Here is a 27,177-nt window from a genome sequence, read left to right as displayed (position 1 = left end):
AGGAAGGAGGGAGGAGGAGAGAGGAGGAAAGGAGGGAGGGAGGGAGGGAAAAAAACCACCCAGGCCCATCAGGAAGGTCAAGGATTATCTTGAACTGACATTCTCCATCACTATAAGCTTTATGACCTTAACAAATCACTTGGCCTCTCTGACTTTTTCCTCTGGAAAGAAAGATGAACATGACCTGCAGGGCCTGGCACATCATCAGCCCTCGGTAGTGTGTAAAAGTGAGTGGTGTCCTAGCCAGTGTGGCTCAGTGCCTGAGCGTCGGCCTGAGAGCAAAGGGTCCGGGTTTGTTTCCGGTCAAGGTCATGCACCTTGGTTGCAGGTTCCTTCCAGGTCGGGGCACATGCAGGAGGCAACCAACTGATGTTTCTCTCTGTCTTTATATATATATTTTTTTTAATTGATTTTTTATAGAGAGGAAGGCGAGGGATAGAGAGCTAGAAACATCGATGAGAGAAACATCGGCCAGCTGCCTCTTGCACACCCCCTACTGGGGATGTGCCTGCAACCAAGGTATAATACATGCCCCTGACCGGAATCAAACCCGGGACCTTTCAGTCCACAGACCAACGCTCTATCCACTGAGCCAAACCGGTTTCGGCTGTTTCTGTCTGTCTTTCCCTCTCTCTTCCACTTTCCCTAAAATTCAAAGGAAAATGTCCTCAGGTGAGGATTGACAACAAAAAAACTGAATGGTCCTGACTGGTTTGGCTCAGTGGATAGAGCGTTGGCCTGCGGACCGAGAGGTCCCAGGTTCAATTCCGGTCAGGGGCATGTGCCTTGGTTGTGGGCACATCACCAGTGGGGGAGTGTTTGGGAGGCAGCTGGCCGGTGTTTCTCTCTCATCGATATTTCTGGCTCTCTATGTCTCTTCCTTCTTCTCTGTGAAAAATCAATAAAATATTTTTATTGATTCTTTTACAGAGAGGAAGGGAGAGGTTTAGAGAGTTAGAAACATTGATGAGAGAGAATCATTGATCAACTGCCTCTTGTACACCCCCCCACTGGTGATGTGCCCACAACCAAGGCACATGCCCCTGACCGGAATTGAACCTGGGACCTCTCAGTCCGCAGGCCAACGCTCTATCCTAGGGGTGTCGAACTCAATCAGAGAAGGGGCCAAAATCTAAAATCCAGCCTAAATCGCGGGCCGAATGGTTTACTGAACAGTCATAAACTGTCATTGTGATGGAAACGCAGCGGAGTGCAGTGATGACAGCGCGGTGCGGGCCACATTGCAAGGCCTGGCGGGACGGATTTGGCCCGCGGGCCTTGTGTTTGACACATGTGCTCTATCCACTGAGCCAAACCGGTTTTTCAAAATATTTTTTAAAAAACTGAATGGATGGATGGACAGATGGAGGTATGAAAGAACCGGCGTAACTGGATGAAGTAAAGGACCAGCACACTCTAAAGCCTGACAAATGAAGTCTTAAATGAGTCTGTGAGGTTCTTTTGGGGACAAGCTGTATCCCTGGAGCCATCTAGTGAAGGGGGAGTGTTTGGCTCAGAGGACCTGAGAGCGGATGCCAGGGATACAGGGTCCCTGGAGGGCAGGGAGGGTTAAACAGCCACCCCGAGGCAGGGGGCAGCCAAAGTGCTCCGTGAGACTACGCTGAGCCTTTCCTCCAGGGGGCCAGCTGGCCCGCAGCCGCAATCACTAGCCACTGCTGCGGGTTTCCGGGCCCCCTGGAAAGAGGGAGTCCAGAGGCCCCGCTGCTTCCTGTGCGAGGACACTGGGCCACGGAGGCACCATGTGGCCTGGCAGCGGGGAGGCCAGGCTGCCTCCTGCAGAAGGCTGCAGCGACCTCCTGGCACTCCAGAGGAGGATGAGATCCTGCTGGAATGAAATACCTGAATATAACAAAACCAACAGCGAGCCCCTCCCTGTGAGTGTGAGAGCAGGAAGAAGGCCGCCCCTTCTCTCCGCTGTGGCCTCCACAGCTTCTGGGAAGCTTCTCTGATCCAACAGCCCCTCTGCTCAAACTGCAAGACCAGATAAGCTGCTCTCAGGGCTACATTCCTGCAAACGTACCCCTCCTCCCTGCTGCTTTTTACAGCTCCGGGGTAATTAGTAGAAAGTTCCCTTCTCCCTCCTCTTCAAACAAGCCTCTTTTGAACTTCATACCTTTTTCTCTTTTTCTCTTTATTGATGAAGGCGTTACACATGTGTCCTTACATGTGCTCCCCCTCATGCCTCACCCCCTGTGTCTGTGTCCATTGGTTGTGCGTATGTGCATGCATACAAGCTCTTTGGTTAATCTCTCCCATAACTTTTACTCTCAGTGTGTTTTACATACAAGTTTGGGTGACGATGCTGACAGACACCCCCCTAGGACATCTGCCCAGACTGAAAAACAAACAGATTTTTCAGAGACTATCCCCCATGTCTGCTCAACTCCAGCCCCAAGCCCCCTTCCCTTCCTTGTCACCTAGCAACAGCAGCCAAGCTTTAAAGGGAGCAGCTTTTGGTTCTCAGCCTGGTATTGGCTAGCCTGCCCCAGGCCTTTCCCCTCTGCATCTACTTCTTCCTTTAGCTGTGAATGCTTCACAGCCCAAGTCACAGCCAAAAACCCTAACGCCCTACATGCCGGATACCATGCTAATGCTTTCTGAAGCCAGTCCCAGTCTGCAGAAACTTACACAAAGTTGGCAACAGTGAAGCTGTTTTACAAGACTTAAAGGCGTTGAAGTCATTAAGGTCCCTGAAAATGGCTGATAAGAAAAACATTTTAAAACATATTTTTATTGGTTTCAGATAAGAAGGGAGAGGGAGGAAGAGAAATATCAATGATGAGAAAATCATCGATCGGCTGCCTCCTGAACACCCCACACTGGGGGTTGAGCCTGCCGGCAGGCAGGTGCCCTGACCAGGACTTCGATCCTCAGCCACTGAGCCAAAGCCATATGACCTTTCTTTAGGGCTGTGACCAAGAGCCTCAGGCATAGGATGTCATCGAGGTGCACTTCAAATATGAGAAATGACCAAATAAAGTTGGCTTTTGTTTCTAAAAAAAAAAAAAATGCTTTCTGTGCATTAATTCAAACCTTCACAACAGCCACTGGTGACACACACACACATATACACACACACACACACACAAAAAAAAAGGAAGAAAAGAAAGGAAAGAAAGAAAGGAAAGGAAAGAAAAGAAAAGGAACAAAGAAAGGAAAGGAAAGGAAAGGAAAGGGAAAAAGGAATGAAAGGAAAGGGAAAGGAAAGGAAGCAACGAAAAGAAAAAGGAAAGAAAAAGGAAAGAAAAGAAAAGAAACGGAAAGAAAAGACAAGAAAAGAAAAGGAGAAAGTGGAAAGAAACGGCAAAGAAGAAGGAAACGAAAAGAAAACAAGAAAAGGAAGAAAAAAGAAAAAAAGAAAAGAAGAACAGAGAAAAAGGAAAGGAAAAGAAAAGGAAAAGGAAAGAAAAGAAAAGAAAAAAGAAAGGAAGAAAAGAAAAGGAAAGAAGAAAAGAAAAGAAAAAAGAAAAGGAAAGGAAAAAGGAAAGGAAAGGAAAAAGGAAAGGAAAGGAAAAGGAAACGAAGGAAAGGAAAAGAGAAGAAAAGAAGAGAAGAAGAAGAGAGGAAAAGGGAAAAGGAAAGGAACGAGAAAAGAAAAAAGAAAAAGACAAAGAAAAGAAGAAAGAAAAGGAAAAGGAAGAAAAGAAAAAGAAAGAAAAGAGAAAAAAGAAAAAGAAAAGAAGATGGAAGAAAAAGAAGAAAGAAAAGAAAAGGAACGAAAGAAGAAAAAGAGAAAGGAAAGGAAAGAAAGAAAGATAAAGAAAAGAAAAGAAAAGGATAAGAAAGAAGAAACAGAAAAAGAAAAGAAAGAAAGGAAAGGAAGGAAGGAAAGAAAAGGAAAGGAAAGGAAAAAGAAAAAGGAAAGAAAAAAGGAAAGGAAAGGAAAGGAAAGGAAGAAAAGGAAGAAAGAAGAGAAAAGAAAGAAAGAAAGAAAGGAAAGGAAAGGAAAGGAAGGAAAGATAAGGAAGGAAAGGAAAGGAAAGGAAAGGAAAGGAAAGGAAAGGAAAGAGCTGGCCGGCATGGCTTGGTGGCGGAGTGTCGACCAGGAGTCATGGTTTGACTCTCGGTCAGGACACGTGCCTGGGCTTCGGGCTTCATCCCGCATCCCCAGTAAGAGACATGCAGGAGGCAGCCAATCAATGAGTCTCTCTTATCATTGATGTTTCTAACTCTCCCTCTCCTTTCTTCTCTGAAATCAATAAAAATGTTGTTTGTTTTAAAAAATGTAGGAATCTTAAGTAATTTGTTCATTCAGCATAAGTAAATTGGTTTATATTCACATGATAGACTATTATAATATTATACAACTAGAGGCTGGTGCATGAAATTCCCTCAGCCCAGCCTGTGCCCTCTCCCAGTCCGGGATCCCTCGCTCCTTCCTGGCACCCTGCTCCACGCTCCTTCCTGCTTGGCTTGCTGCTCCTTAGCACTGCCGCTGAGGTGGGCCAGCCTGAGCCTGGCTCCTGGCTGAGTGTCGCTTCCCCTGACCACCACAGTGCAGTGCCTGTGTTGAGTGTCTGCCCCCTGGTGGTCAGTGCTCATCATAGCAACCAGTTGTTCTGGTTGTTCTGTCATAAAGGTCGCTTAGGCTTTTATTATATGGACAATAGGAATAAACAAACTATAATTACATGCAACAATATGGGTGAAATACATTAATATTTTGAGCAGAAGAAGACAGACACAAAAGAGCCCTAACTGATGCTGGCCAGTGTTCTCAGTTGTTAGAGCATCGGCTGGCACGCCAAAGGGTCTCAAGTTCAATTCCCCGTCAAGAGCATGCACCTGAATTGAAAGTTTGATACTGGTCAGGGCATGTGCAGGAGGAAACCAATCAATATGTCCCTCTCACATAGATGTCTGTCTCTCTCTCCTTCCCTTCCACTCTCTCTAAAAGTCAATGGAGAAACAATCCTCCAGTGAGGATTACCAACAACAAAAAGCCCTTACTGTACAATTCCATTTTTATAAAGAACAAAAACAGGTAAAATAATATATGTTGTTAGAAGTCAAGATAGTAGTTAGCCTTAGGGAAGAGACCAACTGGGCAGAGTTGGGAACAGAAGGGCCCCAAAGGGAGACATGTCTGTGTAAGTGAAGAGAGTAATAAAAATCAGCCCCAGCTCGTTTGGCTCAGTGGATAGAGCATCGGCCTGGGGACTGAAGGGTCCCAGGTTTGATTCTGGTCCAGGGCACATGTCTGCATTGCGGGTTTGATCCCCAGTAGGGGGCGTGCAGAAGGCAGCTGATCAATGATTCTCATCATTGATGTTTCTCTCTCGCCTGCTCCCTTCCTCTCTGAAATCAATAAAAGAAAATTTTTTTTAAAAGAGAGAGTAATAAAATCAGAGACATAAAAGATGCCAACGCATCTAAGGTCTCATAACTCACTGTAAAAACATTGGCCTTTCTTCTGAGAAAAACAGAGACATCTGTGAGCAAAGGAATGCTTTGAGGCCGCCTTTGAAGAAAGGCTGCAGTGGAGAGAATACAATAAACTAGGAGCAGGTATAGATCAGACCAGTTAGGGGGCTGTTGCTGTGATGCAGGTGAGAGATGAGGGTGGCGCACATCAGAGTAGAAGTGGAAGTGAAGAGGTTGGATTCTGGATATTTTCTCAGGAAAGGATTTCCTGTCTGATTGAAAGCGGGGAGTGAGATAAACAGAATTGATGTGGATTCCAAGGCTTTTTATTTTTAAATTGCCATCAGTTGCCGAAACCGGTTTGGCTCAGTGGATAGAGCGTTGGTCTGCAGACTGAAAGGTCCCAGGTTCAATTCCCGGCAAGGGCATGTACGCTGGTTGTGGGCACAACCCCAGTGGCGGGTGTGCAGGAGGCAGCTGGTTGACGATTCTCTCTCATCGATGTTTCTAACTCTCTATCCCTCTCTCTTCCTCTCTGTGAAAAATCAATAAAATATATCTTTAAATGTATAAATTGCCATCAGTTGAGATGGTGAAGGCTGTACATACAAGCAGGTTTTGAGGGGCTAAAGGTCAAATGTTCAGTTCTGAACATACTGAATTTGAAATGATCTGTTAGATACCCACGACAGGAGATGTCAAGCACATAGTTGTATATACAAGTCTGGAGTTTGAAGCCAGATCTCCGGTGAAGATATACATTTGGGAGTCATCAGCACATAAATGCTATTTCAAACCATGGGACTGTCTTTGACAAGCAGTTTGGGTAAAGGGTAGGAGTGGGTTTAAGAAAGAATGAAAGGAGTCTTGTCCGGGCTCCGTTCTGGGCGATCCCGTGAGGAGGTACCGGGGTTGCCGCTGCACTCGCTTCTCGGTCTCCCGCGGGCGCCATGGAGGAGGAGGAGGAGGAGGAAGCGCGGCGGCTCCTGGCCGGCGGCCCTGGCGAGGCCGGTGGCGATGCCGCCGCCGCCAACCCGGGGGCGCTGCCTGCGCTCTGCGACCCTAGGCGCCTGGCGCACAGGCTGCTGGTGCCGCTGCTGATGTGCTTCCTCGGCTTCGGCAGCTATTTTTGCTATGATAATCCCGCTGCCCTTCAGACTCAGGTTAAACGGGCTATGCAGGTTAATACCACAAAATTCATGCTGCTGTATGCCTGGTATTCTTGGCCCAATGTAGTTTTGTGTTTCCTGGGTGGCTTTTTGATAGACCGAGTATTTGGAATACGATGGGGCACCATTATTTTTAGCTGCTTTGTCTGCATCGGACAGGTTATTTTTGCTTTGGGTGGAATATTTAATGCTTTTTGGCTGATGGAACTTGGAAGGTTTGTGTTTGGGATTGGTGGGGAGTCATTAGCAGTTGCCCAGAATACATATGCTGTGAGTTGGTTTAAAGGCAAAGAACTGAACCTGGTGTTTGGACTCCAACTTAGCATAGCTAGAATTGGAAGTACAGTGAACATGAACCTCATGGGATGGCTGTATTCTAAGGTTGAAGCTTTGTTAGGTTCTGCTGGTCACACTACCCTTGGAATCACACTTATGATCGGGGTATAACCTGTATTCTTTCACTAATTTGTGCCTTGGCCCTTGCTTACTTGGATCAGAGAGCAGACAGAATTCTTCATAAAGAACAAGGAAAAACTGGTGAAGTTATTAAGCTACTATGTGAAGGACTTCTCCTTGCCCTTGTGGCTCATATTTATCCTCTGTGTCTGCTATTATGTGGCAGTGTTCCCTTTCATTGGACTGGGGAAAGTGTTCTTTATGGAGAAATTTGGATTTTCTTCCCAGGCAGCAAGTGCTATTAACAGTATTGTGTATGTCATATCAGCTCCCACGTCCCCAATATTTGGGCTCATGGTAGATAAAACAGGAAAGAACATCATCTGGGTCCTGTGTGCAGTGGTGACCATCCTTGCTTCCCACATGCTGCTGGCCTTCATGCTGTGGAACCCTTAGATCGCTATGAGTCTCCTGGGACATCAACTGGGAACTGCATATGGCTTCATGCAGTCCATTCAGAATCTTGGGCTGGCGATCATTTCCATCCTTGCTGGCATGATATTGAATACTCGGGGATATTTGTTTTTAGAAGTTTTCTTCATTGCCTGCGTGTCCTTGTCACTTTTAGCTGTGGTCTTACTCTATTTGGTGAACCATGCCCAAGAAATTATTCTGCAAGACAAAGGGAAGAAATGAAATTTTCTCATGCTGAATGAGAAGTTTAAATAGTCAGTGGGCTGCACACATCATTGATCTGAAAACCTCCATTAGAAAATTATATAGAGTTTAGTCAATAGAAAAAATAATGGTCTGGAAAGTTATATTTATATTTCAAGTAAACCTATTTCTAAGTATATTTGTGAGATTATTTTACTCTCTGTCTTTTATGTGTTGCTGAAGAATTTCACTTCAGAATAGCCTAGTCAACAGTGAAGTTTTGGAAATTGCTCTGGAACTTGCAAGTGAATTTCATTAAGGACAGTAAATAATGGAGATCATTGGATTTATACTGAGATCATTTTCACAAAGTATATCTTAGAGATATGGCCTTTTCTTTATCTTAAAGCAAAATATATTTTTTAAAGCTTTTGAGGGTTTAGAAGGGATGTTTTATTATAAACTACAGCACTTGAATAGTCATTACCTTTTGTAATAGGGACTGTTTGAAAGATACTCGATGAAGTCTCTTCATTTTCACAAATAGATTGTGTTTTGCTCGTTTTACTTATGGGACAGGTTGCTGAGCGGTGACCCTTTTGAGCTTCTCCTTCTCTCTCTCTGTTACTGAGCAACCTTATTACTTAGGGATATAACTTTGTGGATGAACTTTCTGTTCAATTTTTTAATATAGTCTCATTAATTACTGAAAGTGTCATTTAAATGATGGTAATTCCATTTCTACATGGATAAATAAAAATATTGTATCGGGTCTAGTAATAATTAATGTCGTTTTTAAACATTCGTTTAAAATCTTGCTTGGCGTTGACTTGTATTGACATAACCTTCAAACACGTGGTATCTACAGAATGTGTGAAGTGCAATTAACAAGTTTTTCTTGAAAAAGTTTGTGTTTGGTTTGGTTTTTGTTGCAAAACTAGGGCTAAGAAGATGGCGGATGAAGAGCATATTTGGCACTGCATGCTTTACGAGTTCCAATTAGGAAGAAAAGCAAGTGAGCCTGCAAAAAACATCTGTAGTGCTCTTGGTCAAGATGCAGTTAGCGCCAGAAAATGCCAGCGTTGGTTTGAGAAATTTCGTGAGGGAAATTTTTCGTTAGATGACAAGAGTGGTCGAGGCCGTGTGTCCAATTTTGATCAAGAAGCTCTTCAAGCTCTTTTGGTGCAAAATCCTCAAATTACCCAACAAGAGCTTGCGACAACTTTAAATTGTTCACAAAAAACAATTTCCAATCAATTGCGTGCAAAAAGTCCAAAAGTTTGGAAAATGGGTTCCTCATGAGTTGACCGACAACAACCATAATCAAAGAGTCACAATTTGCAGTTCGCTCCTCTCTCGTCAAAACCGTTTGCCGTTTTTAGAGCAAATTGTTACCGGAGATGAAGAATGGGTGCTGTATGTTAATTTGAAAAGGCGGCCTCAATGGTTGGACAAAAATGAGGCTCCGCAGCCCACGCCAAAACCTGACTTGCATGCGAAAAAAGTGATGTTGTGTGTTTGGTGGAATTTTAAAGGAATTCTTCATTATGAACTTTTACCATCTAACCAAACCATTACAAGTGCAGTGTATAGTGCCCAATTGGAAAGGTTAGCCCAAGCTTTAAGAGAAAAAGAACCCGCGCTGATTAATGGGAAGGGCGTAATTCTTCACCACGATAACGCACCACCGCATACTGCAAGAATCACTGCTGAAAAACTGCGCCAGTTGGAATGGGAAGTTCTCCCTCAACCTGCATATTCTCCTGATATTGCCCCTTCCGATTACCATTTGTTTTGTTCTTTGCAAAACTTTCTTCTTGGAAAAAAATTTAATAATGAAGAATGCCTCAAAAATGCATTGACCGAATTTTTTGCATCAAAATCACAAGAATTTTACAACAGAGGGATTAAAATGCTTCCTGAGCGTTGGGCACAAGTAGTAGAAAACAACAGCAACTATATTGTTGATTAAATTTTGTTGTATTGTTTAAATAAATTCGATTTTAAAAAAGTATTAGAAAACGACATTAATTATTACTAGACCTAATAGAAGGAATCTACATGATGTCTTCTAACTTTTGAGTTAAAAAAAAATCTTAAACCACTGATTTTAACTCATGTATGTGGAAGATTATAAGAAAATCTGTGTTAGAATAAAGAAAATTACCTAATTATTCGTTGAAATATTATGGAGATTAGCTTTTTCTCAAGTGTAGGACCTTAAAGTGTCATTTATGTTTTTCACATTAAATAAAATGTGGATAGGAAATGTTTCTGACAGATTTAAATACTTTGTAGTTGACTTATTAGTCCTAGCATATTAAAGTCAAGAACTTTTTCATGTGTTTTGGTATCTATGGGCACACAGTTAAGACAACAACTACTAAACTAATTAATTTAGCTGATTACATTGTTTAAAGTACATGGCATAATATTGTATGCCTAAAGTTTCTGGAACAGATTGAAAGGGCATTCCTTTTCAGGATAAGTTTACTTCCATCCATGTTTCTGATTTACAGTGTATTGTGCTATTATTCAGTTGTTGGTTCTGTGGGCTTGACTGCCCCTTTGCTTGATCTAGCCCCTGGAAGTGAATGCTGGCCTCCCAGTTAGGGAGGGTGCAGGAGGCCAGCTGCTTCCGCTGCCAGGGGGCTGTGGTCTGGCCCTCCCTCATCTTCCCACTGCCTCTGTGCCCTGTGTCCCGTGCTGCTTACATTGTTTTCTATTGAATCTGATTCCGTCCCTTCTCGGGGGCTTTGCCCACGCTCCCTTTGCTTAGAATATTTTGTCCAGGATTCTCTATGACCTGGTTTCACCTGATTTCCAACCATCTTAGCCTCAGCTCAGAACTTATGGGAACTAGTTATTCCTATGGGAACTAATCCCTGTGGTCTTGGAAAAATCCTTTATTTTTGCTTCTTAATTTACCTGAGCCTATAAGGAATTTGTGATGGTGTGGGTTTCTGTCTCCTTCCTTTAGATTGTAAGCTCCTTGAGGGCAAGAACTGTGTCTATTGATGTTAATGATTGCATCGATAGTGTCCAGCACCATATAAATATTTTTTTTTGAATTATGCATTAAAAAAAAAGAATGAAAGGAGCCAGCTGGCGTGGCTCAGGGGCAGGTCAGGGCATGTGCCCCAGTTGCAGTCTTGACCCCACTTAGGGCTGTGCAGCAAGCAGCCAATCATTGATGTTTCTATGTCTCTCTCCCTCTCTTTCTCTCTTGGAAAAAAATGAGAGGAGAGAAATTGAAGAGTGAGTGTGAATGGCTTTTCCAAGAAATTTTACTGTTGTAGCTGATGAGGGAGAGGAGAATCACTAAGAAAGTTTGAGAACAGAAGCCATCTCAGTTACCTTAATGAGCCTCAAGATAGTATTCTGATCTGATTCTTGCTAATTCTTCTGCTCTCATTTTCCATAATGGTAGTCCCTTAATTTAGCCACACCCAACTTAGGCACAGGTCCCCAAACCATGGCTCCACTCATCTGCTCACTGGGCCTGAGATGTGCATCCTGGCCAATCCTGTTTCTCAAACCTGGTTAAATCCTATTTCTTCACATCACGTTTCCCTAGAAGCATTTCAGAACCTTCCCAGGCAAGGTCTCATTTTATTCCCCTGCTTCTATAATATTCTGTGAGTATCTCTGGCGCCTTCAACACATAGTCGTAGAATGATTTGGTAAAGGGGCAGTAGGTCTGATTGGTGCACAGTAATAAATAGGACAGTAAAAGGATACAAAGGAGGGAAAAGCCTTGCATTTTGTAGAATGAAACCCATGTGAAAAGAAAGCAAATTACCTACAATATCAGATATACAAACATCTTGAAAATTACAGGTTATAAAACTAAATGTCCGTCTTGTCACTGGTTGCCAATATTTTGATGAATAGGTCATTCCTAGCCTATCTTTGTTCAAAGGACTTGCATATATTATGCAAACAAGTAGAACTACCTAAAGATTGCCCGTGAGGCGCCCGGCAGCTGATACACTCCCCAGGACCCTTCGATTGGCCTATCTACCCATCTCATTTGCATTACTTTACTTAATAAATGAAGGCCCCGCCCCTCTGATTCTTCACGTCTCGCGAAAGGATGCGGGAGTTGAAACTCTTCCCTGAGTTACGCATGCTCCGCCCTCAGCATCTGATCCCTTCCGCCCGTCCTCCCGCTCCTCTCTGCTGAAAGCGGAGGGGCCCCGCATCTTTTCCTTCCACCGTCGGCGTCCCTGCGTCTCCCCGCTCCCCTCTTTCCACGAACACACGACGCACGCCCCGCCCCTTCGTCCCCCGCGCAAACGCTGAGCCCAACCGCCGGGCCACGTCCCGCCCCACGTCCAACGGCCGACGCAGGCCCCTCTTCAGCCAATCGGTGCCCAAGCGCCCACAAGTCCCTCCTTTTATGCAAATAACTTACTCCTGCCTCTCGCCCCGCCTTTTTTCTTTTTTTAATCGCAGCCCTGAAGTAATGAGGGCTAGAGTAGAACGCGCTCCTCCCTTTATGCAAATCAAGAGGCGTGCCTAGCGCGGAAGGAGGCGGGCGAGGGGGGGCGCTCCCGGGGGTGGCGGTTGCCCGGATGGGCCGTTAGTCGGAGCCCTGCCGCGGAGGGAGCGAGGGAGACGGAGGAGCCGTACCCGGCGCCATCCGCCGCCATCCGCCCCCGCCCCACCGCCATCCCACCCCGGGGAGCCCCTGGGCTCCGGTCCCGGATCCCCGCGCACCCGGCCAGGTGAGTCTGGGCGAGCGGAGTGCTTACGCCCTTTTCCAGCGCGGGAGCGGCGGGGGCGGCGGCGGCGGCGGCGGCGGCGGGCCCTGAGCGGGGGAGGGGGAGGACAGGCTGCCATTAGCCGCCGCCATTTTGTCCTCCTGCAGCCGGGACCTGCCTTGCCCCTCCCCCTCCGATACCACCTCCGTGGGGCCGGCACTTGGGCCCCTCGCTCGGGGCTGTAGCCGGCCCCTGCACCCCGCTTCCTGACTTAGTGCGGCGACCCCCTCTCCCGGACCGGTCGCTCCCACCCTCCGCCGCGGCTGCCCCCCGCCGGTCCCCTCGGCCGCTCCGGTGGGCCACGCCCGGCCGTCCTCGGGGAGCGCCGCCGCCGGCGCTGGGCCCCTTCGCGACGCCCTCTTCGCGCCGTCACTCCCCCAGCTGCTCCGCTTGCTCCGCGGTCTGTGCTCCTCGCTGCCCGGCCCGTCTTCACCGCCCTGGTCTCCACATTGTCCCCTTCACTTGGCCTGCATCCTTCCCTGCCATTCTGCTTACGTGTATATTGTTTCCCACCTGCTTTCACTTCGTTCTTTTATTCTAGCCTTGGTCTCTTCACGATTCTATGTCCCCCTTTCCTCCATATATTTATTTCAAAGAGTGGCTTCCTTAACACCTGCAGAGCAGGCTCCATCCTCCCCTCTAAGCGGTCCTGAAGTTCTCCCCATCCAGCTTCCCTCCCGACCCCGCCTGGATGTCCCACCTCCATCGCTTCCCCTTCCGTCACCCGGTGGAAATGAAGGCCTGCTTGCCCCGCAGCGACCGGCTGCTTGGGGAGCAGGCTGCTAGGGAGAGAAATGGCTGCTGTCTTGCTGAGGGAGGAGGGTGAAGTGAGCTCTGGCCTTGGCCTCGTGGTCACAGGGTGTTCTGGAAGTGGCTCCCTAAGGCTTTGTTTTTCTCACGTCCTCATGGGTAAGCCAGGACGGCCAGCAGGGCCCCTGCAGACTGGGATGGGGGCTAGGGCAGAAAATGATGGGGTCTCCTAACTGCTTGGGGTTCTGCACCTTTGTAGTATGTGGAACCCCAATTCCTTGAGGAATTCTCTGGCACCAGCCCTCAGTCTGGCAGAGCAAGCTCATAAAGTCCTTAGACTCCCCCAGGTGGGGGTGAGGTGCTGGGGATGAACCTGGGCCACAGTTGGGGTGTTAGTGAGTTGGGGATCTAAAAGCTCTGTTCCTTGCATGATGGAGCTGTACACCTCTGGTTTTCTCTGGGCTTGGACTTGCCCTGTTTTACTTCAGGTCTTAGTATTATTTTGGTGAAGACATTGCTCGTGGGGATAATGAAGAGGTTGGTACCCTTTATAGACTGGCACAGAAGGGAGAGGAGTTGTACTAGGTTTTTACTTGGATTTTCTTGGCAGGAGGTGAGAGGAACATGCTAGTTGGGCTCTACGGTTGCCTTAAAGGGCTTGGGGAGTTTGAATAGGCTGAAGGAAGAGACACCAGAGGCCATATTGGGCTCCAAGGGATCGTCTGCCTTCCATTGAAGTCTAAAGGGAGCAGAAAATGAAACACTTGATGTTTGGCCCACAGGCTCCGGCACGTTTTGGGGGAGGTGCCTGTAGGACCCATCGTACTCAATGAGCTTCCAGCGCAATGTCCGATCGCTCGGGGCCGACTGCCAAGGGGAAGGATGGAAAGAAGTATTCCTCGCTCAACCTGTTTGATACGTATAAGGGCAAGTCCTTAGAGATCCAGAAACCCGCTGGTGAGGGTCCTGCAAAAATTCTCATTATTGGAGGCTGGGCATGAATGGGGCATGCATTTAGAGCACTTCGAAGGGAAGTGGCTACCATACCATTTGCCAGAAAACTAGAGAGCACTAGAGACTACCCACTTCATCTTGGAGTCCATAGAGGACATTGGGCTTTGAGTAAACACCAATTACCCTCCTACAAAGGCGTGTCTGTGGTTCCCTGTCTTTGGACACGTAAGAATTGGAGGCAAAGAAATGTGGACTTGGAGAAGTCTGGAGCCAGCTTGCTCCCTGCAGGCTCAAGATCAACCATCCCACACAGAAGCCTTGCTGTAATGCCTCTGGCCTTCCCGTAGGATTTCGGAGATGGCTGAGGGCAAAGGAAGGGGTGGTTTCCAAGGGAGTTTGGCGGTGAGGCATGAAGGGTGTCTCAGTGCTACGTAGAGTAGGACACCGTCAGATTTCCCACGTGAAGCGTTCTTCACCCTCTCTCCTTTTCTCCAGTTGCCCCTCGCCATGGCCTGCAGAGTCTTGGGAAAGTTGCCATTGCCCGGCGTATGCCACCCCCAGCCAATCTACCGAGCCTGAAAGCCGAGAATAAAGGCAATGACCCCAATGTCTCACTAGTGCCGAAAGACGGAACAGGATGGGCAAGCAAACAGGAGCAGTCCGACCCCAAGAGGTAGAGAGAGGCTTGGGAGACCAGAGTGATAAGTATTTTACGTTGAACTGCGGGATGAACGGGGCTTGGTGTAGCCCAGCCACATGGCCAGAGTCAGAGGGAAGCCCTCCTGCCTGTCCCCAGAACTCCTGTCTGATGCCTGAGGAACGGGAGACCGTTAGCGTTCTGTCGGAGGGAAGCGGCGTGAAGGCAGGGTGACATCTGCCAGTGTTTTGTCCTCATGTGTAACAGCAGGCAGCTTGCGTTCCGTCCTGTCCTCCAGCTGGCAGTAAGGAAGGTGCTTCAGGCTCTGGGTAACCTTCCCACCTTCCCTCCCCAGTTCCGATGCGTCAACCGCTCAGCCGCCGGAATCGCAGCCACTGCCGGCTTCGCAGACGCCTGCCTCGAACCAGCCGAAACGACCCCCAGCAGCCCCCGAGGTATCGGAAGAACGGGGTCCCTGAAGGAGGAGCGAGACTGGCTTGTAGCTCCCCACCTACGTCACCGTTTGTTTTCTCTGCTTCGCAGAGCGCTCCTTCGGTTCCAAGCGGGGTAAAGTCCTGGGCCCAGACCAGCGTCACCCATGGAGCACACGGAGATGGTGAGTGCGGGCTGGCGGGGAGCTGGCTCTGGGCACGGGTAAGCAGGAGCCTGGACTGCACCTCCCGTGCAGTGTCCTCCTGTTTGGCTCCATTTGGGGCCCTCTGGCAGCAGTTGTGTCCGTCTTGTGTGAGGATGAGGCGGGCATCCAAGAACTGGCCGTGTTTCTTAGGGAGCAGGCACCTAATGCATGGGGCTGGGCTGGAAGGCGGGAACCCGGGGATCGGGGACCTATCAGAACTTCCTCTCACCTGTGCATCCTGTTCTGCTTCCCACCTCCACAGGTGGAAGGGCATCAAGCCTACTGTCACGATTCTCTCGAGAGGAATTTCCGACCCTGCAGGCGGCTGGCGACCAGGACAAGGCTGCCAAGGAAAGGGAGTCTGCCGAACAGTCGTCTGGGCCCGGACCAAGCCTCCGCCCCCAGAGTGCGTGGCTGCCATGGGGGGGCGGGGGGTACGCGAGGGCTTCCCTTTGAGCTAGGGTGTTACCTTATTCTATCTCGGAGCTGTTGTGTCCCGTCATTTTCAGCCCTGTTCGCTCTGCCTTTTCCAAAACACAGATTCCACAACCTGGAGGGACGGCGGTGGGCGTGGCCCTGATGAGCTGGAGGGCCTGGACTCCAAACTTCATCACGGCCATGATCCCCGGGGGGCACTGCCACCTTCCGGCCCACCCCAGTTCCCTCCCTACCGAGGAATGATGCCGCCCTTCGTGAGTCCGGATCTCGTTTGGAGGGGTTGCTCTGGAAGATAGGAGTTAGGACTTACCTTTGGAGGGCAGCTGGAATGTAGGGGGTGTGGCGTGGAGTGGGAATGGGGAGAGGGACGACAGTAGGTTTAGGGAGCTCGCAGCTCTTTGACCATCCCTCTGAGCAGCTGCTTTTGGGCCCTTTTGCAGATGTACCCCCCGTATCTCCCATTCCCTCCACCCTATGGACCCCAGGGGCCTTACCGATACCCCACCCCTGATGGGCCCAGGTGAGTAATGCAGGGCAGGCTGGGTTTGCGATTGGGGATGGGGAGCCCATCGGTGGAGGGATGATTTTCTAGCCAGGAGGCTGTCTTGTATGTGGGCATACACCGTGCTGCCTTTTACCTTCTCTCCCATGTGCCCTTTCGCACAGCCGTTTTCCCCGAGTGGTAGGCCCCCGGGGCTCAGGGCCGCCAATGCGCCTCATGGAGCCCATGGGTCGGCCCTCCATTCTTAAAGAGGATAACCTCAAAGAGTTTGACCAGCTGGACCAGGAGAACGACGATGGTTGGGCAGGCAAGTTAATGTGTGTGTGTTAATCCTCACCCAAGGATATTTTTTCCCATTGTTTTTCAGAGAGGGGAAGGGAGAGAGGGAAGGAGGGGTGGAAAGAAGAGATATTGACTGGTTGCCTCCCCCACTCACCCAACTGGGGATGGGGAGTAAACCTGCACCTGGGGTATGTGCCTTTGGGAATCGAACCCGGAACCCTTCAGTGTGCAGGCCAACACACTGACCATTATCACACTGGCCAGGGCTAGGTAAATGAATATTACGGATCAAGCATTTTAGTCTTAAAAAGCAAGATCTGATAAGGAAAAAGTACACTGGTGGGTAGGTGAGCTACGTGCAGGAAAGCAAAGACTGAGAATGATGACTTGGGTGGGCCCAGGCTTCAGAGGAAGGTGGCATTGGCGGTACAAGTCTTCCTTCGTGTGGCCCCAGACACTGCTCTCCCAGAAGTCCCTGAGGTTTGGAGCAGAGGGTGGGCTAATGCTCTCCCACCCCCAGGGGCTCACGAGGAGGTTGACTACACCGAAAAGCTCAAGTTCAGTGATGAGGAGGATGGACGAGACTCCGATGAGGAGGGAGCTGAGGGCCAGTGAGTTAAGGCCCTCTGGGGAGGGAGGGGAGGGGAGGGGAGGAGCGGGGCTGGGCTGGGCTCAGTTTTCCTCATGCTAGGACACCCGTAAAGGAGCTGGGTTGCAGCTGATTTTAAATCCACTGCTGTTCTGTTCACAGCAAGGAGTCCCAGGCAGCTGCTGGGGAGGAACGGCCCCCAGAAGCAAATGGCAGGAAGGGCAACTCGGCTGGCAGTGAGCCGCCCCCACCCAAGACGGCCTGGGCAGAGGCCTCCCGGCCTCCGGAGACGGAGACGGAGGCGGGGCCTCCTGCCCCGAAGCCGCCCCCGCCCCCGCTGCACCGGGGCCCCGCTGGGAACTGGGGCCCCCCCGGCGATTACCCAGTGAGTGTCTACAGGGCGAGTTGGAGAGGGTCCGTTGTGGCTGATGGTGTCAGCTGCGTGACTGAGGAGCAGTATCTGAGGAAGCCGGAGGGCGGGTCACAACGGGCTGCAGGAGGTGGAGAGTTTGGGAGAATCTCTGGCGAGATTTGGAGCGTCCCTGTGTTAGGGGAGTCTGGGGGCTAGAGAGCAAGAACCAGGAGGCCTGGGTGTGTGTGGGCCTCTGAAAGGAGAAAAGAAACAAAAAGACTAGGATGGTGAGTTTGTCCCTTCTCAGAGGACAGCACCCCAAGGCCTGGTTCTGCACCTGCAGCTCTAGACAGTAGTCAGTGTGCAGAAGAGTCAAAGAAACAGCGACTGACCCCGCTGGCCCGCGGGGTCTGCCCGTTGACAGGATCGTGGGGGCCCGCCCTGCAAGCCCCCAGCGCCTGAGGATGAGGATGAGGCGTGGCGGCAGCGGCGGAAGCAGTCCTCGTCCGAGATCTCCCTGGCCGTGGAGCGCGCCCGGCGGCGCCGGGAGGAGGAGGAGCGCCGCATGCAGGAGGAGCGCCGGGCGGCCTGCGCCGAGAAGCTCAAGCGGCTCGACGAGAAGTTCGGGGCGCCCGACAAGCGGCTCAAAGCAGAGCCTGCTGCCCCGCCTGCTGCCCCTCCTGCCCCGGCGCCACCACCTGCTGCCCCCAAAGAGCTCCCCTCACCTCCTCCACCAGCACCAGCCCCACCACCAGAAAAAGAACGGGAAGAGCCGGCCCAGGCTCCTGCCCAGGCCACCCCCACTCCAGGTGCGGCTGCACCTCCTGTCCTGGTGAGTGGTGGTGGCAGCACCAGTAGCACCAGCAGTGGCAGCTCCGAAGCCAGCCCAGGTATGGAGATGGGACAGGTGCTACCAGGTGGCAGGTCTCCTCTGCTTGGGCCAAGCCGCGTGGGGAGGAAGCGAAATAGGAGGCAGCTGTGGGCTTATTGGACGGGCTGAGTGAGGGGCAGGTTTTGCTACCTGAAGTCCTTAACAGGAAACCAAAACCACTCTGTGTAGCCTCCTGTGAGCGGGGCTCTTCCGCAGTAGTGTGTGGGTTTCACGGGCAGGAACCCCAGACCATTGGCTCAGGGGAGGTCATGTACACGAGGAGGACTGGCCTCTAGAGAGGGAAGGACTAGAGGGAGCTGCAGTGGTGGGGTGTTCGTGGAATGGCTGTGATGGGCTAGGCCTCTCTGATAAGTGTCTTTCATCAATGCAGTGGAACCCCAACTGCCCTCCAAGGAGGGTCCTGAACCACCAGAAGAGGTTCCTTCTCCTGCCACCCCTCCAGCCCCGAAGGTGGAACCCAAGGGTGATGGGGTTGGGCCCACCCGGCAGCCCCCTAGTCAGGGCTTGGGCTACCCCAAATATCAGAAGTCGTTACCTCCTCGTTTCCAGCGGCAACAGCAGGTGAGATCAAGTTACTCCCTCTCTAAGGGCTGCCTTTTTGTCTGGCTCCAACATCTGCACCCCTTTTAGTTCCCTCTGGGCCCCTCTGCAGTTCTGGCCCAGGCTTGTGGCCGTGTTTTGTGCCCGCTCCTTTCCATCTGGCGGGAGCCTGATGCCTCGTGTCCTCTGCAGGAGCAGCTCCTGAAGCAGCAACAGCAGCAGTGGCAGCAGCACCAGCAGGGCTCCGCCCCCCCTGCCGCGGTGCCCCCCTCACCACCACAGCCTGTGACCGTAGGGGCTGTGCCAGCTCCACAGGCTCCCCCTCCCAAGGCCCTGTACCCAGGGGCTCTGGGTCGCCCCCCACCCATGCCTCCGATGAACTTTGACCCCCGCTGGATGATGATTCCTCCTTACGTGGACCCCCGGCTCCTCCAAGGCCGGCCCCCCCTGGACTTCTACCCGCCCGGCGTGCACCCCTCCGGTAAGGCCTTCAGCCCGGGATGCGGGCGCACCTTGCTGGGGCTAAAGCCCCCAGGGAAGAGGGCGGGCGCGGTCTTCGCATGCCGAGGGAGCTCCGGGCAGGGACGACTTGGGGAGGTGGGAACGGTGGTCTTGCCTTGGCCAGGATTCACTGGGAAGCGGAGTGGGTGCCCCGGCTTCAGGAGAGCAGGCCCGGCCCGCCCGCTTCCTGGGAGTGGGCAGTCGAGTGGCTGGTGTTGGCGGGCGGTGCCCTCGGGCTGGAGAGCCTGTCACCTGAGAAAGGGGGTCGTTGCCTCAGGCCTCGTTCCCCGGGAGCGCTCAGACAGCGGAGGCTCCAGCTCCGAGCCATTCGAGCGCCACGCGGGCCCCCTCGTACGGGATCGGGGCACCCCGCCGGGGGACGCAAAGTTGGCCTGGGTAGGAGATGTCTTCACCACCACACCCACTGACCCTCGCCCGCTCACCTCACCACTGCGACAGGCCGTCGAGGAGGACGACAAGGGGATGAGGTGAGTGAGCAGTGAGGGTCCGGGGCGTTCCTGGCGGGAGGGAAGGTGCCGGTTATTGGTGAGGTGTCTGAGTTGTGCTTCCTCACCCCGTTTCAGTTGTCCGCATCCTGAGGTGTTCTTTTCTGTCTCCCTCTTCAGGAGTGAAACCCCTCCCGTGCCTCCCCCCCCACCCTATCTGGCCAGTTACCCCGGCTTTCCCGAGAACGGCGCCCCTGGGCCCGCCCTCCCTCGCTTCCCTCCGGAGGAGCTGCCGGCCCCGGGGCCCCGCCCGCTGCCCTGGCCCCCCGGCAGTGAGGAGGCAGCCAAGACACAGGCTTCCCCGCCCAAGAAGGAGGCCCCCAAGGAGGAGCCGCCACAGCCCACAGGGCCGGAAGCCAGCCGGAAGCCGCCCCGGGGGGTGGGAGGCCAGGGCCCCCCGCCAGCCCGCAGAGAGAGCCGCACCGAGACCCGCTGGGGCCCGCGCCCCGGCAGCAGCAGGCGCGGGGGCCCTCCAGAGGAGCCCGGGGCCCCGCCCCGCCGCGCCGGGCCCATCAAGAAGCCCCCGCCTCCTGCAAAGGCCCAGGAGCTGCCTCCCAAGCCCCCCGAACGGGGGGATGAAGCCCTCACGGTCCCAAAGCCAGACCCACTCAAGACAGCAAAGGGGAAGGTGGGGGGCCCCAAGGAGACTCCACCTGGCGGGCCCCTTTCCCCGGCCCCGAGGCTTCGGAGGGACTACTCCTACGAAAGAGTGGGGCCTGCCTCCTGCCGTGGCCGCGGGCGAGGCGAGTATTTTGCCAGAGGGAGAGGGTTCCGGGGGACATACGGGGGGCGAGGACGCGGCGGCCGAAGCCGAGAGTTCCGCAGTTACCGCGAGTTCCGTGGCGATGACGGGCGTGCAGGGGGGGCAGGGGGACCCGGCCACCCCCCTGCGCCCCGGGGCCGCACCGCCAGCGAGACGCGGAGTGAGGGCTCGGAGTACGAAGAGATCCCCAAGCGGCGCCGGCAGCGGGGCTCCGAGACGGGCAGCGAGACCCACGAGAGTGACCTGGCCCCTTCGGACAAGGAGGCCCCCCCGCCCAAGGACGGTGTCCTCGCCCCCGCGCCTCCGGCTCCCCCGCCCGCAGGAGCGCCTCCTTCGCCGGCCCCAGCCCGCTTCCCTGCTGCCCGCGGGGGGCGCGTCTTCACCCCCAGAGGGGTGCCCTCCCGCCGGGGCCGGGGCGGGGGCCGGCCCCCTCCGCCCGTTTGCCCGAGCTGGGCCCCTCCGGCCAAGTCTCTGGCCCCCAAGAAGCCGCCAGCTGGTCCCCTGCCGAGTAAGGAGCCGCCGAAAGAGAAGCTGATGGCGGGGCCCCTGTCCCCCATGGCCCGCGCCGGCCCCGGCCTGGGCCTGGCCGGGGAGGACGGGGAGCGGCCCCGGAGGCGGCGGCACGGGCGGGCTCAGCAGCAGGACAAGCCGCCCCGCTTCCGCAGGCTGAAGCAGGAGCGGGAGAGCGCCCGGGGCGCCGAGGGCCGGCGCGCGTCCCCCGCCCGCCCGCCCGCCACGCCGGCGCCCGAGGAGGCCCCCGCCCCCGCGTCCGCCCCCCCGCCACCGCGCCGGGCAGCTGCCAAGTCTCCTGACCTGTCGAACCAGAACTCGGACCAGGCCAACGAGGAGTGGGAGACTGCCTCCGAGAGCAGCGACTTTGCCAGTGAGCGCCGGGGGGACAAGGAGGCTCCTCCGTCAGCACTGCTGACCCCCAAGATTGCGGGGACTCCTGGGGGCGGGGCCGGCGGGGCCGGGCCAGGCATTACCGCCATGTCGCGGGCAGATCTGAGCCAGAGAGCCAAGGACCTGAGCAAGCGGAGCTTCTCGAGTCAGCGGCCAGGCATGGAGAGGCAGAACCGGCGCCCCGGCCCCAGCAGCAAGGCCGGCGCCGGGGGCGGCGCCGGGGGAGGGCCCGGAGGCAGGGCCGGCCCAGGGCGCGGGGACAAGAGGAGCTGGCCCTCTCCCAAGAACCGGAGGTGGGTAACAGGCTCAGCTGTCCTTAAGCTTAAGGACTGGAGCGGGGAGGCCTGAGGGTGGTGAGGGGCTGCGGCAGAGTTCGGAGACCGGGGCAGTTAGAGGGGCACCAGGAGGTCCTCTGCCTGAAGGCGCGGGCTGCAGTGGGAAGTCAGGACCACCACCCAGAAGTGCCGGGAAACACTGCATTGCACAGGGAAGAGGGAGGCTGACGGTACTGGAGGGGGAGGGTCACAGTTTGGGGAATACTGGAGCTGGTCTGTGTTTTTTCAGCCGCCCTCCAGAGGAGCGCCCCGCAGGCCTCCCTCTGCCTCCCCCGCCCCCGAGCAGTTCTGCTGTCTTCCGCCTGGACCAGGTGATCCACAGCAACCCTGCTGGCATCCAACAGGCCCTGGCCCAGCTCAGCAGCCGCCAGGGGAGTGCAGCTGCACCAGGGGGGCACCCAAGGCCCAAGCCTGGGCCTCCCCTCACTCCTCAAGGCCCGTCCCCTCGGCCCCCAACCCTCTATGACCCTCAGAGGGCCAGCAACAACAGCATTGGCATCGGTTCAGGTAAGCTGGAGGTGCTACAGGTGGCACTGTACATCCCCAGAGGCAGGCGTTGAAGGGGGAAGGGTCTGGCTTGGGGTCCCTGGTGCTGGTGTGTACACTGAGGCGCTGGGAGGGTTGGATGTGGGGTGAGGAGGAAGGAGGGTCAGTGACAGGGAGGCTGGTGCTGACAATTTCCCCTTCTCCCCAGACCTCCACTTCGAGGAGCCAGGGCCGATGGTGAGGGGGGTGGGCGGGACTCCCCAGGATGCTGCCGGGGTTAATTCTTTCCCCCCCAAACGGCGGGAGCGGCCTCCCAGAAAACCGGAGCTGCTGCAGGAGGTGAGGGATGGGGACTGAGATTGTGCGTCCCTGCCCGCTCCCAGGGCTCTTTCATTTCCTTCATCCTTCCCTGTCCTCACCCCGAGTCGCCAGCTTCGGTCACTGCATGCCTCTTCCGTGTCCCTGTCCCTCCTTACCACACTGTCCCAGGCTTTGCATTCCCCAGTTCCCGGCTCATTCATGTTTTGCCTCTGGCCTTTCTCACCCTTAGGAATCTTTGCCGCCTTCTCATAGCTCTGGATTCTTGGGCCCCAAGCCTGAGGGCCCAGGCCCTCACGGAGCGTCTAGAGATGCAGAGACAGAGGCCCTGACCCCTCACATCTGGAATCGTTTACATTCTGGTGAGTAAAACAACTGAGCGGCAGGAAGGGCCGTGAGAGCCAGACGGGCCGCAGCAGTTGACACAGCCTCGTCTTGGTGCCTTTCCCAGCCTCTAGTCGGAAGAGTTACCGGCCTGGCCCCGTGGAGCCCTGGATGGAGCCCCTGAGTCCCTTTGAGGACGTGGCCGCCACGGAGGTGAGTGGGGCCGGGAGGGGAGTGTCTGAGGGGGTTTCTCCAGCGCTGGCCATCCGTCCCCGCTGCTCCGGGCCGGGTCTGAGTTGTTCCCTCACATCATTTCTCCTTTCTTCAGAGAGGGAGAGAGAGTGAATGAGTGTGCATGTACACCAGTGTGTGCAGTGTGTGTGTGTGTGTACACCAGTCAGGGATTGGGGTGCTTCCTGCCCTCCCTAACTAACCCTTCTCCACTCCTCTCAGATGAGTCAGTCTGACAGTGGGGTGGACCTGAGTGGGGATTCTCAGGTATCGTCAGGTCCCTGCAGCCAGCGAAGTTCCCCTGATGGAGGACTCAAGGGGGCAGCAGAGGGGCCCCCCAAGCGGCCTGGAGGCCCCTCACCCCTGAATGCTGTTCCTGGTGAGGGTCCACCTGCCTCTGAACCCTCTGAACCTCCTAGGAGACGGCCACATGCCCCCCCTGATGGGGACAGAAAGGTAAAAGGTCAAAAATGGCTACAAGGAATGTTCTGGGACTCCGGCTGCGGCTGTCTCCCCTTCTGTGTGTCCTGGGGATTCCCTTATTTGGGCTTCAGTTTTCTTCCCCCAACCCCACACTACTGTGCTTCCCAACCAGGAGCTGCCCCGGGAGCAGCCTCTGCCCCCTGGTCCCATCGGCACAGAACGACTGCAGCGCGCGGACCGCGGCCCGGAGCCCGGCTCCCTGCGGCCATCCTGCCGGCCCGGTCCCCCGGGCCAGTTCGGCACCAGTGACAAGGTCTGCATGGGCCAGACCTGGGGACCTGGGGCTGAGTGGAGAGAAGGGAAGGGCTGGTGGTGGGACATGGGACACCTGAATCGACCGTGAGACAACCTTCCGTGCCTCGTGATCTCAGGACTCAGACTTGCGCCTAGTGGTGGGAGACAGTTTAAAAGCAGAGAAGGAGCTCACGGCATCCGTCACTGAGGTGCGTGGGGAGAGTTGGGTGGCAAGGTCTGTTTCCGGAAAAGATGACCCAGAGAGCCCTCGTGACTCGTCTGCTCCTCCCCAGGCCATTCCCATATCCCGAGACTGGGAGCTGCTCCCTAGTGCTGCTGCCTCCGCTGAGCCGCCACCACAGCCCAGGAGCCTGGCGCCCGGGCACTGTGGCCCAGAGCCCAGCCCCGCAGGCCAGCGCTTGTACCCCGAGATCTTCTACGGCAGCCCCGGGCCTGCCGGCTCCCAGGTAGGCCCGCCTTCCTGTCCCGCAGCCCCGTTCCGCCTTCCCAGACTGCACAGTTGTAAACTTTTTTTGTTTCATTTCTCTCCTTTTACTTAGGTGGTGGGATGGGTGAGCTTTTCTTGACCAGAGAAAATGGAGTTAGTCCAGCTTTGCTTTTCTGTAGGTTTCAGGGGGAGCCATAGACTCTCAGTTACATCCCAACAATGGGGGCTTCCGCTCTGGGACGCCAGTGCACCCTTACCGGTAAGACCAGGTGCCTGTGGTGTCAGAAGGAAATGGAGCCATGTTTCCGGGAGAGGGAGGCGGGACATTCCAGTACTGAAGGCTGATGGGCTTGAGGAGGTGCTCAGCCTAAAGGAGTAACTGATTCTGGCTCCCTGACCCCTTTCTTCCCTGTTGCCCTGATGCCTTTGCAGGTCACAGCCCCTGTACCTGCCCCCGGGCCCGGCACCCCCCTCAGCACTGCTCTCAGGCGTGGCTGTCAAGGGCCAGTTCCTGGATTTCTCAGCGCTGCAAGCAGCCGAGCTGGGGAAGTTGCCGGCTGGAGTTCTCTACCCGCCACCTTCCTTCCTCTACTCTCCAGCCTTCTGCCCCAGCCCTCTGCCTGACCCGCCCCTGCTTCAGGTGAGAGGTGGGCAGGGGCTGGGCCTAGGGAGGTGTGCAGGGGCTGGGCCTAGGGAGCTGGGGGTGCAGGAGAGTGCTTTGGGGAGTTGACATACTTCTTCCCATTGTCCAACAGGTGCGCCAGGATCTGCCATCCCCCCCAGATTTTTACTCTACTCCTCTGCAGCCTGGTGGCCAGAGTGGCTTCCTCCCCTCGGGGGCTGCCCAGCAGGTACTTTTTATCTGTCTCCTTCCCCTTCGGTCTCTCTGTCCAGCCTCTGGCTTTTTTAAATGGTTTTGACTCTAGCTCAGGTTTTATGACATTTCTTTCTGCCCCCAACACAGACCCATATTTCTTGTTACAGATGCTTCTACCCATGATGGACTCCCAGCTGCCTGTGGTGAACTTCGGCTCCCTGCCACCAGTGCCGCCTCCTGCCCCACCCCCCCTTTCTCTGTTACCTGTGGGCCCTGCTCTGCAGCCCCCCAGTTTGGCTGTGCGGCCCCCACCTGCTCCTCGGGTGCTGCCTTCGCCTGCCAGGCCCTTCCCCCCTGGCTTGGGGCGAGCAGAGGTAAGGTACAGGAGCTGTAGTGCTAGGCACTCCACGAGTTAGGGGTGGGCGTCGTGATCGGGAGATGAATGGGTTGAGACAGGAGGCTTATGAGGTGTTTTTTTCCTTCAGCTTCACCCAGTAGAACTAAAGCCGTTCCAGGACTATCGGAAACTGAGCAGCAGCCTTGGGGGGCCGGGATCATCCTGTGCTCTTCCAGCTGGAAGGCAAGCGAAGCGACTGGGAATACGGACTGCCCAGCCCCAAGGCCTGCAGCTCTCCTAAACACTGTTCCTCCTCTAGGTCTTTCTCTGGCCTCAGTTCCCGTCTCAAAGCCACACCCTCCACCTATAGCGGTGTCTTCCGCACCCAGCACATTGACCTTCACCAGCAGGTGAGGGAGAAGCCCCAGCCCCCACACCCCCAAGTCTGAATTCTCGTGGGACCACCCAAAGCTGCCCTTGTGTTCCTGACCTCCCGGCATGAATGGAGCCCCCCTTCCTCTTTCACACGTGCCTTCCCCCCAGGCCTCCCCGCCTGACGCCCTACGCTGGATGCCGAAGCCTTGGGAGCGGCCAGGGCCGCCTTCCCGACGGGCAGAAGAGCCTGGGGCCCGAGGAGACAAGGAGCCTAGGTTGCCCCCACCCCGCTGAGGGAGTTCCTCTTGCCCGTCCCCCAGGCCTTGTATATAGATTATAAATATATAAGGGGAAAGGGGTGGGTGGGAGGGGTTGTGGGGCTGGGGCCTCGCTTCCCCTCCTCCCTGCTCCCCTGGTCCCCTCTCCCTGGGGCCATTTGTTAAAAAAATAATAATAATAAAAGAATTTAAAAAATATTTCCAAAATGGCTTGGGGCAGGTTGGTTGCTTGTGATCTCGCGTGTCCTACACAGCACAGTGCCTGCCAAGCAGTCTGTAGAGTGGGTTCAGCCAGGGCACTACTTGTCACTTCACTTCAGTGACTTTCCTAAGATTCCCAACTTCATCCTTTCACGGTTATCTTCAAGTTTCGGAGCCCGGTTCTGCCAGCTGGGCTGGTCCCACAGTGCTTCCCCTCGCGTATCTGGGGCCTTGGTGGGGCATTTGGACTTGTCATGTGACTCCTCCAGCCAGATGTTCTAGGAGTCCTCTGATCTCTGAGGCCCATGAGCCAGTGTCCCAGACCCCAGTGGCCTATGCAAAGTTGTCTGCCATTTCCTCTTGGCCTAGCACCAAGCTGAAGCGGGGAGAGGACAGCACCAGCATCTCAAAGGCAGAAACAGGATTCGCAGCCGGTCTGTCACTTGGCTCCCATCTACATACAGTGCCTCTGGAGCTGTCCTGGGCTCCTTGCTCTGGGTAGGCGAGCTCTAGTGCTGGCCAGTCTTGGTTGAGCCGTCCGGCTCCTGCTGCTTGGGAAATAGGTTTTTACTAGACAGTTTCAAGGTCCTTTCCTAGCATACACCTGGAATAGGTTTCTTCCATCTCAACTCAGGTATTTACATACAAAAGTATTTTGCATAAAACATTGAAAACAGGCCTGTACGTACTT

The 27,177-nt window shown here is 54.2% G+C and overlaps 1 protein-coding gene, 1 non-coding gene and 1 pseudogene across 10 annotated transcripts; all 3 read left to right on the top strand.

The window, feature by feature from the left end:
• The first annotated feature begins 6,252 nt into the window (after window positions 1-6,252).
• Window positions 6,253-7,720, top strand: LOC118705195 (annotated as a pseudogene).
• A 4,445-nt stretch (window positions 7,721-12,165) lies between these two features.
• PRRC2A (proline rich coiled-coil 2A) lies at window positions 12,166-26,450 on the top strand. 9 transcript variants are annotated; one of them, XM_036413612.2, is made up of 31 exons: window positions 12,167-12,337; window positions 13,906-14,080; window positions 14,573-14,750; window positions 15,070-15,169; window positions 15,258-15,330; window positions 15,614-15,757; window positions 15,892-16,043; window positions 16,230-16,309; window positions 16,456-16,598; window positions 17,094-17,184; window positions 17,325-17,547; window positions 17,939-18,404; window positions 18,777-18,967; window positions 19,139-19,427; window positions 19,725-19,935; window positions 20,074-21,912; window positions 22,184-22,461; window positions 22,649-22,779; window positions 22,991-23,120; window positions 23,210-23,295; window positions 23,536-23,769; window positions 23,909-24,049; window positions 24,168-24,239; window positions 24,324-24,497; window positions 24,658-24,737; window positions 24,911-25,118; window positions 25,234-25,329; window positions 25,463-25,669; window positions 25,781-25,875; window positions 25,952-26,042; window positions 26,176-26,450. In XM_036413612.2, exons 2-31 carry the CDS (start codon window positions 13,969-13,971, stop codon window positions 26,299-26,301), a joined length of 6,441 nt encoding a protein of 2,146 aa, XP_036269505.1. In that variant the 5' UTR covers window positions 12,167-12,337; window positions 13,906-13,968; the 3' UTR covers window positions 26,302-26,450. The 9 variants fall into 9 exon arrangements, 8 of the variants coding, with proteins under 8 accessions (XP_036269508.1, XP_036269511.1, XP_036269505.1 ...); XM_036413613.2 differs by lacking the exon at window positions 12,167-12,337 and adding an exon at window positions 12,481-12,613 and having other exon boundaries at window positions 26,176-26,360; XM_036413614.2 differs by lacking the exon at window positions 12,167-12,337 and adding an exon at window positions 13,568-13,736 and having other exon boundaries at window positions 26,176-26,360.
• Window positions 14,260-14,390, top strand: LOC118706236. Its single transcript, XR_004983957.1, has one exon. It is a non-coding gene; the product is annotated as a small nucleolar RNA SNORA38 (small nucleolar RNA).
• Window positions 26,451-27,177: the final 727 nt, after the last annotated feature.

Source organism: Pipistrellus kuhlii, unplaced genomic scaffold (assembly GCF_014108245.1).
Source record: "Pipistrellus kuhlii isolate mPipKuh1 unplaced genomic scaffold, mPipKuh1.p scaffold_m20_p_5, whole genome shotgun sequence".
In the NCBI taxonomy this organism is placed as follows: Eukaryota; Metazoa; Chordata; class Mammalia; order Chiroptera; family Vespertilionidae; genus Pipistrellus; species Pipistrellus kuhlii.
The sequence above is the reverse complement of the archived record's forward strand: the minus strand, read 5'-3'. Positions and strand labels throughout refer to the sequence as shown.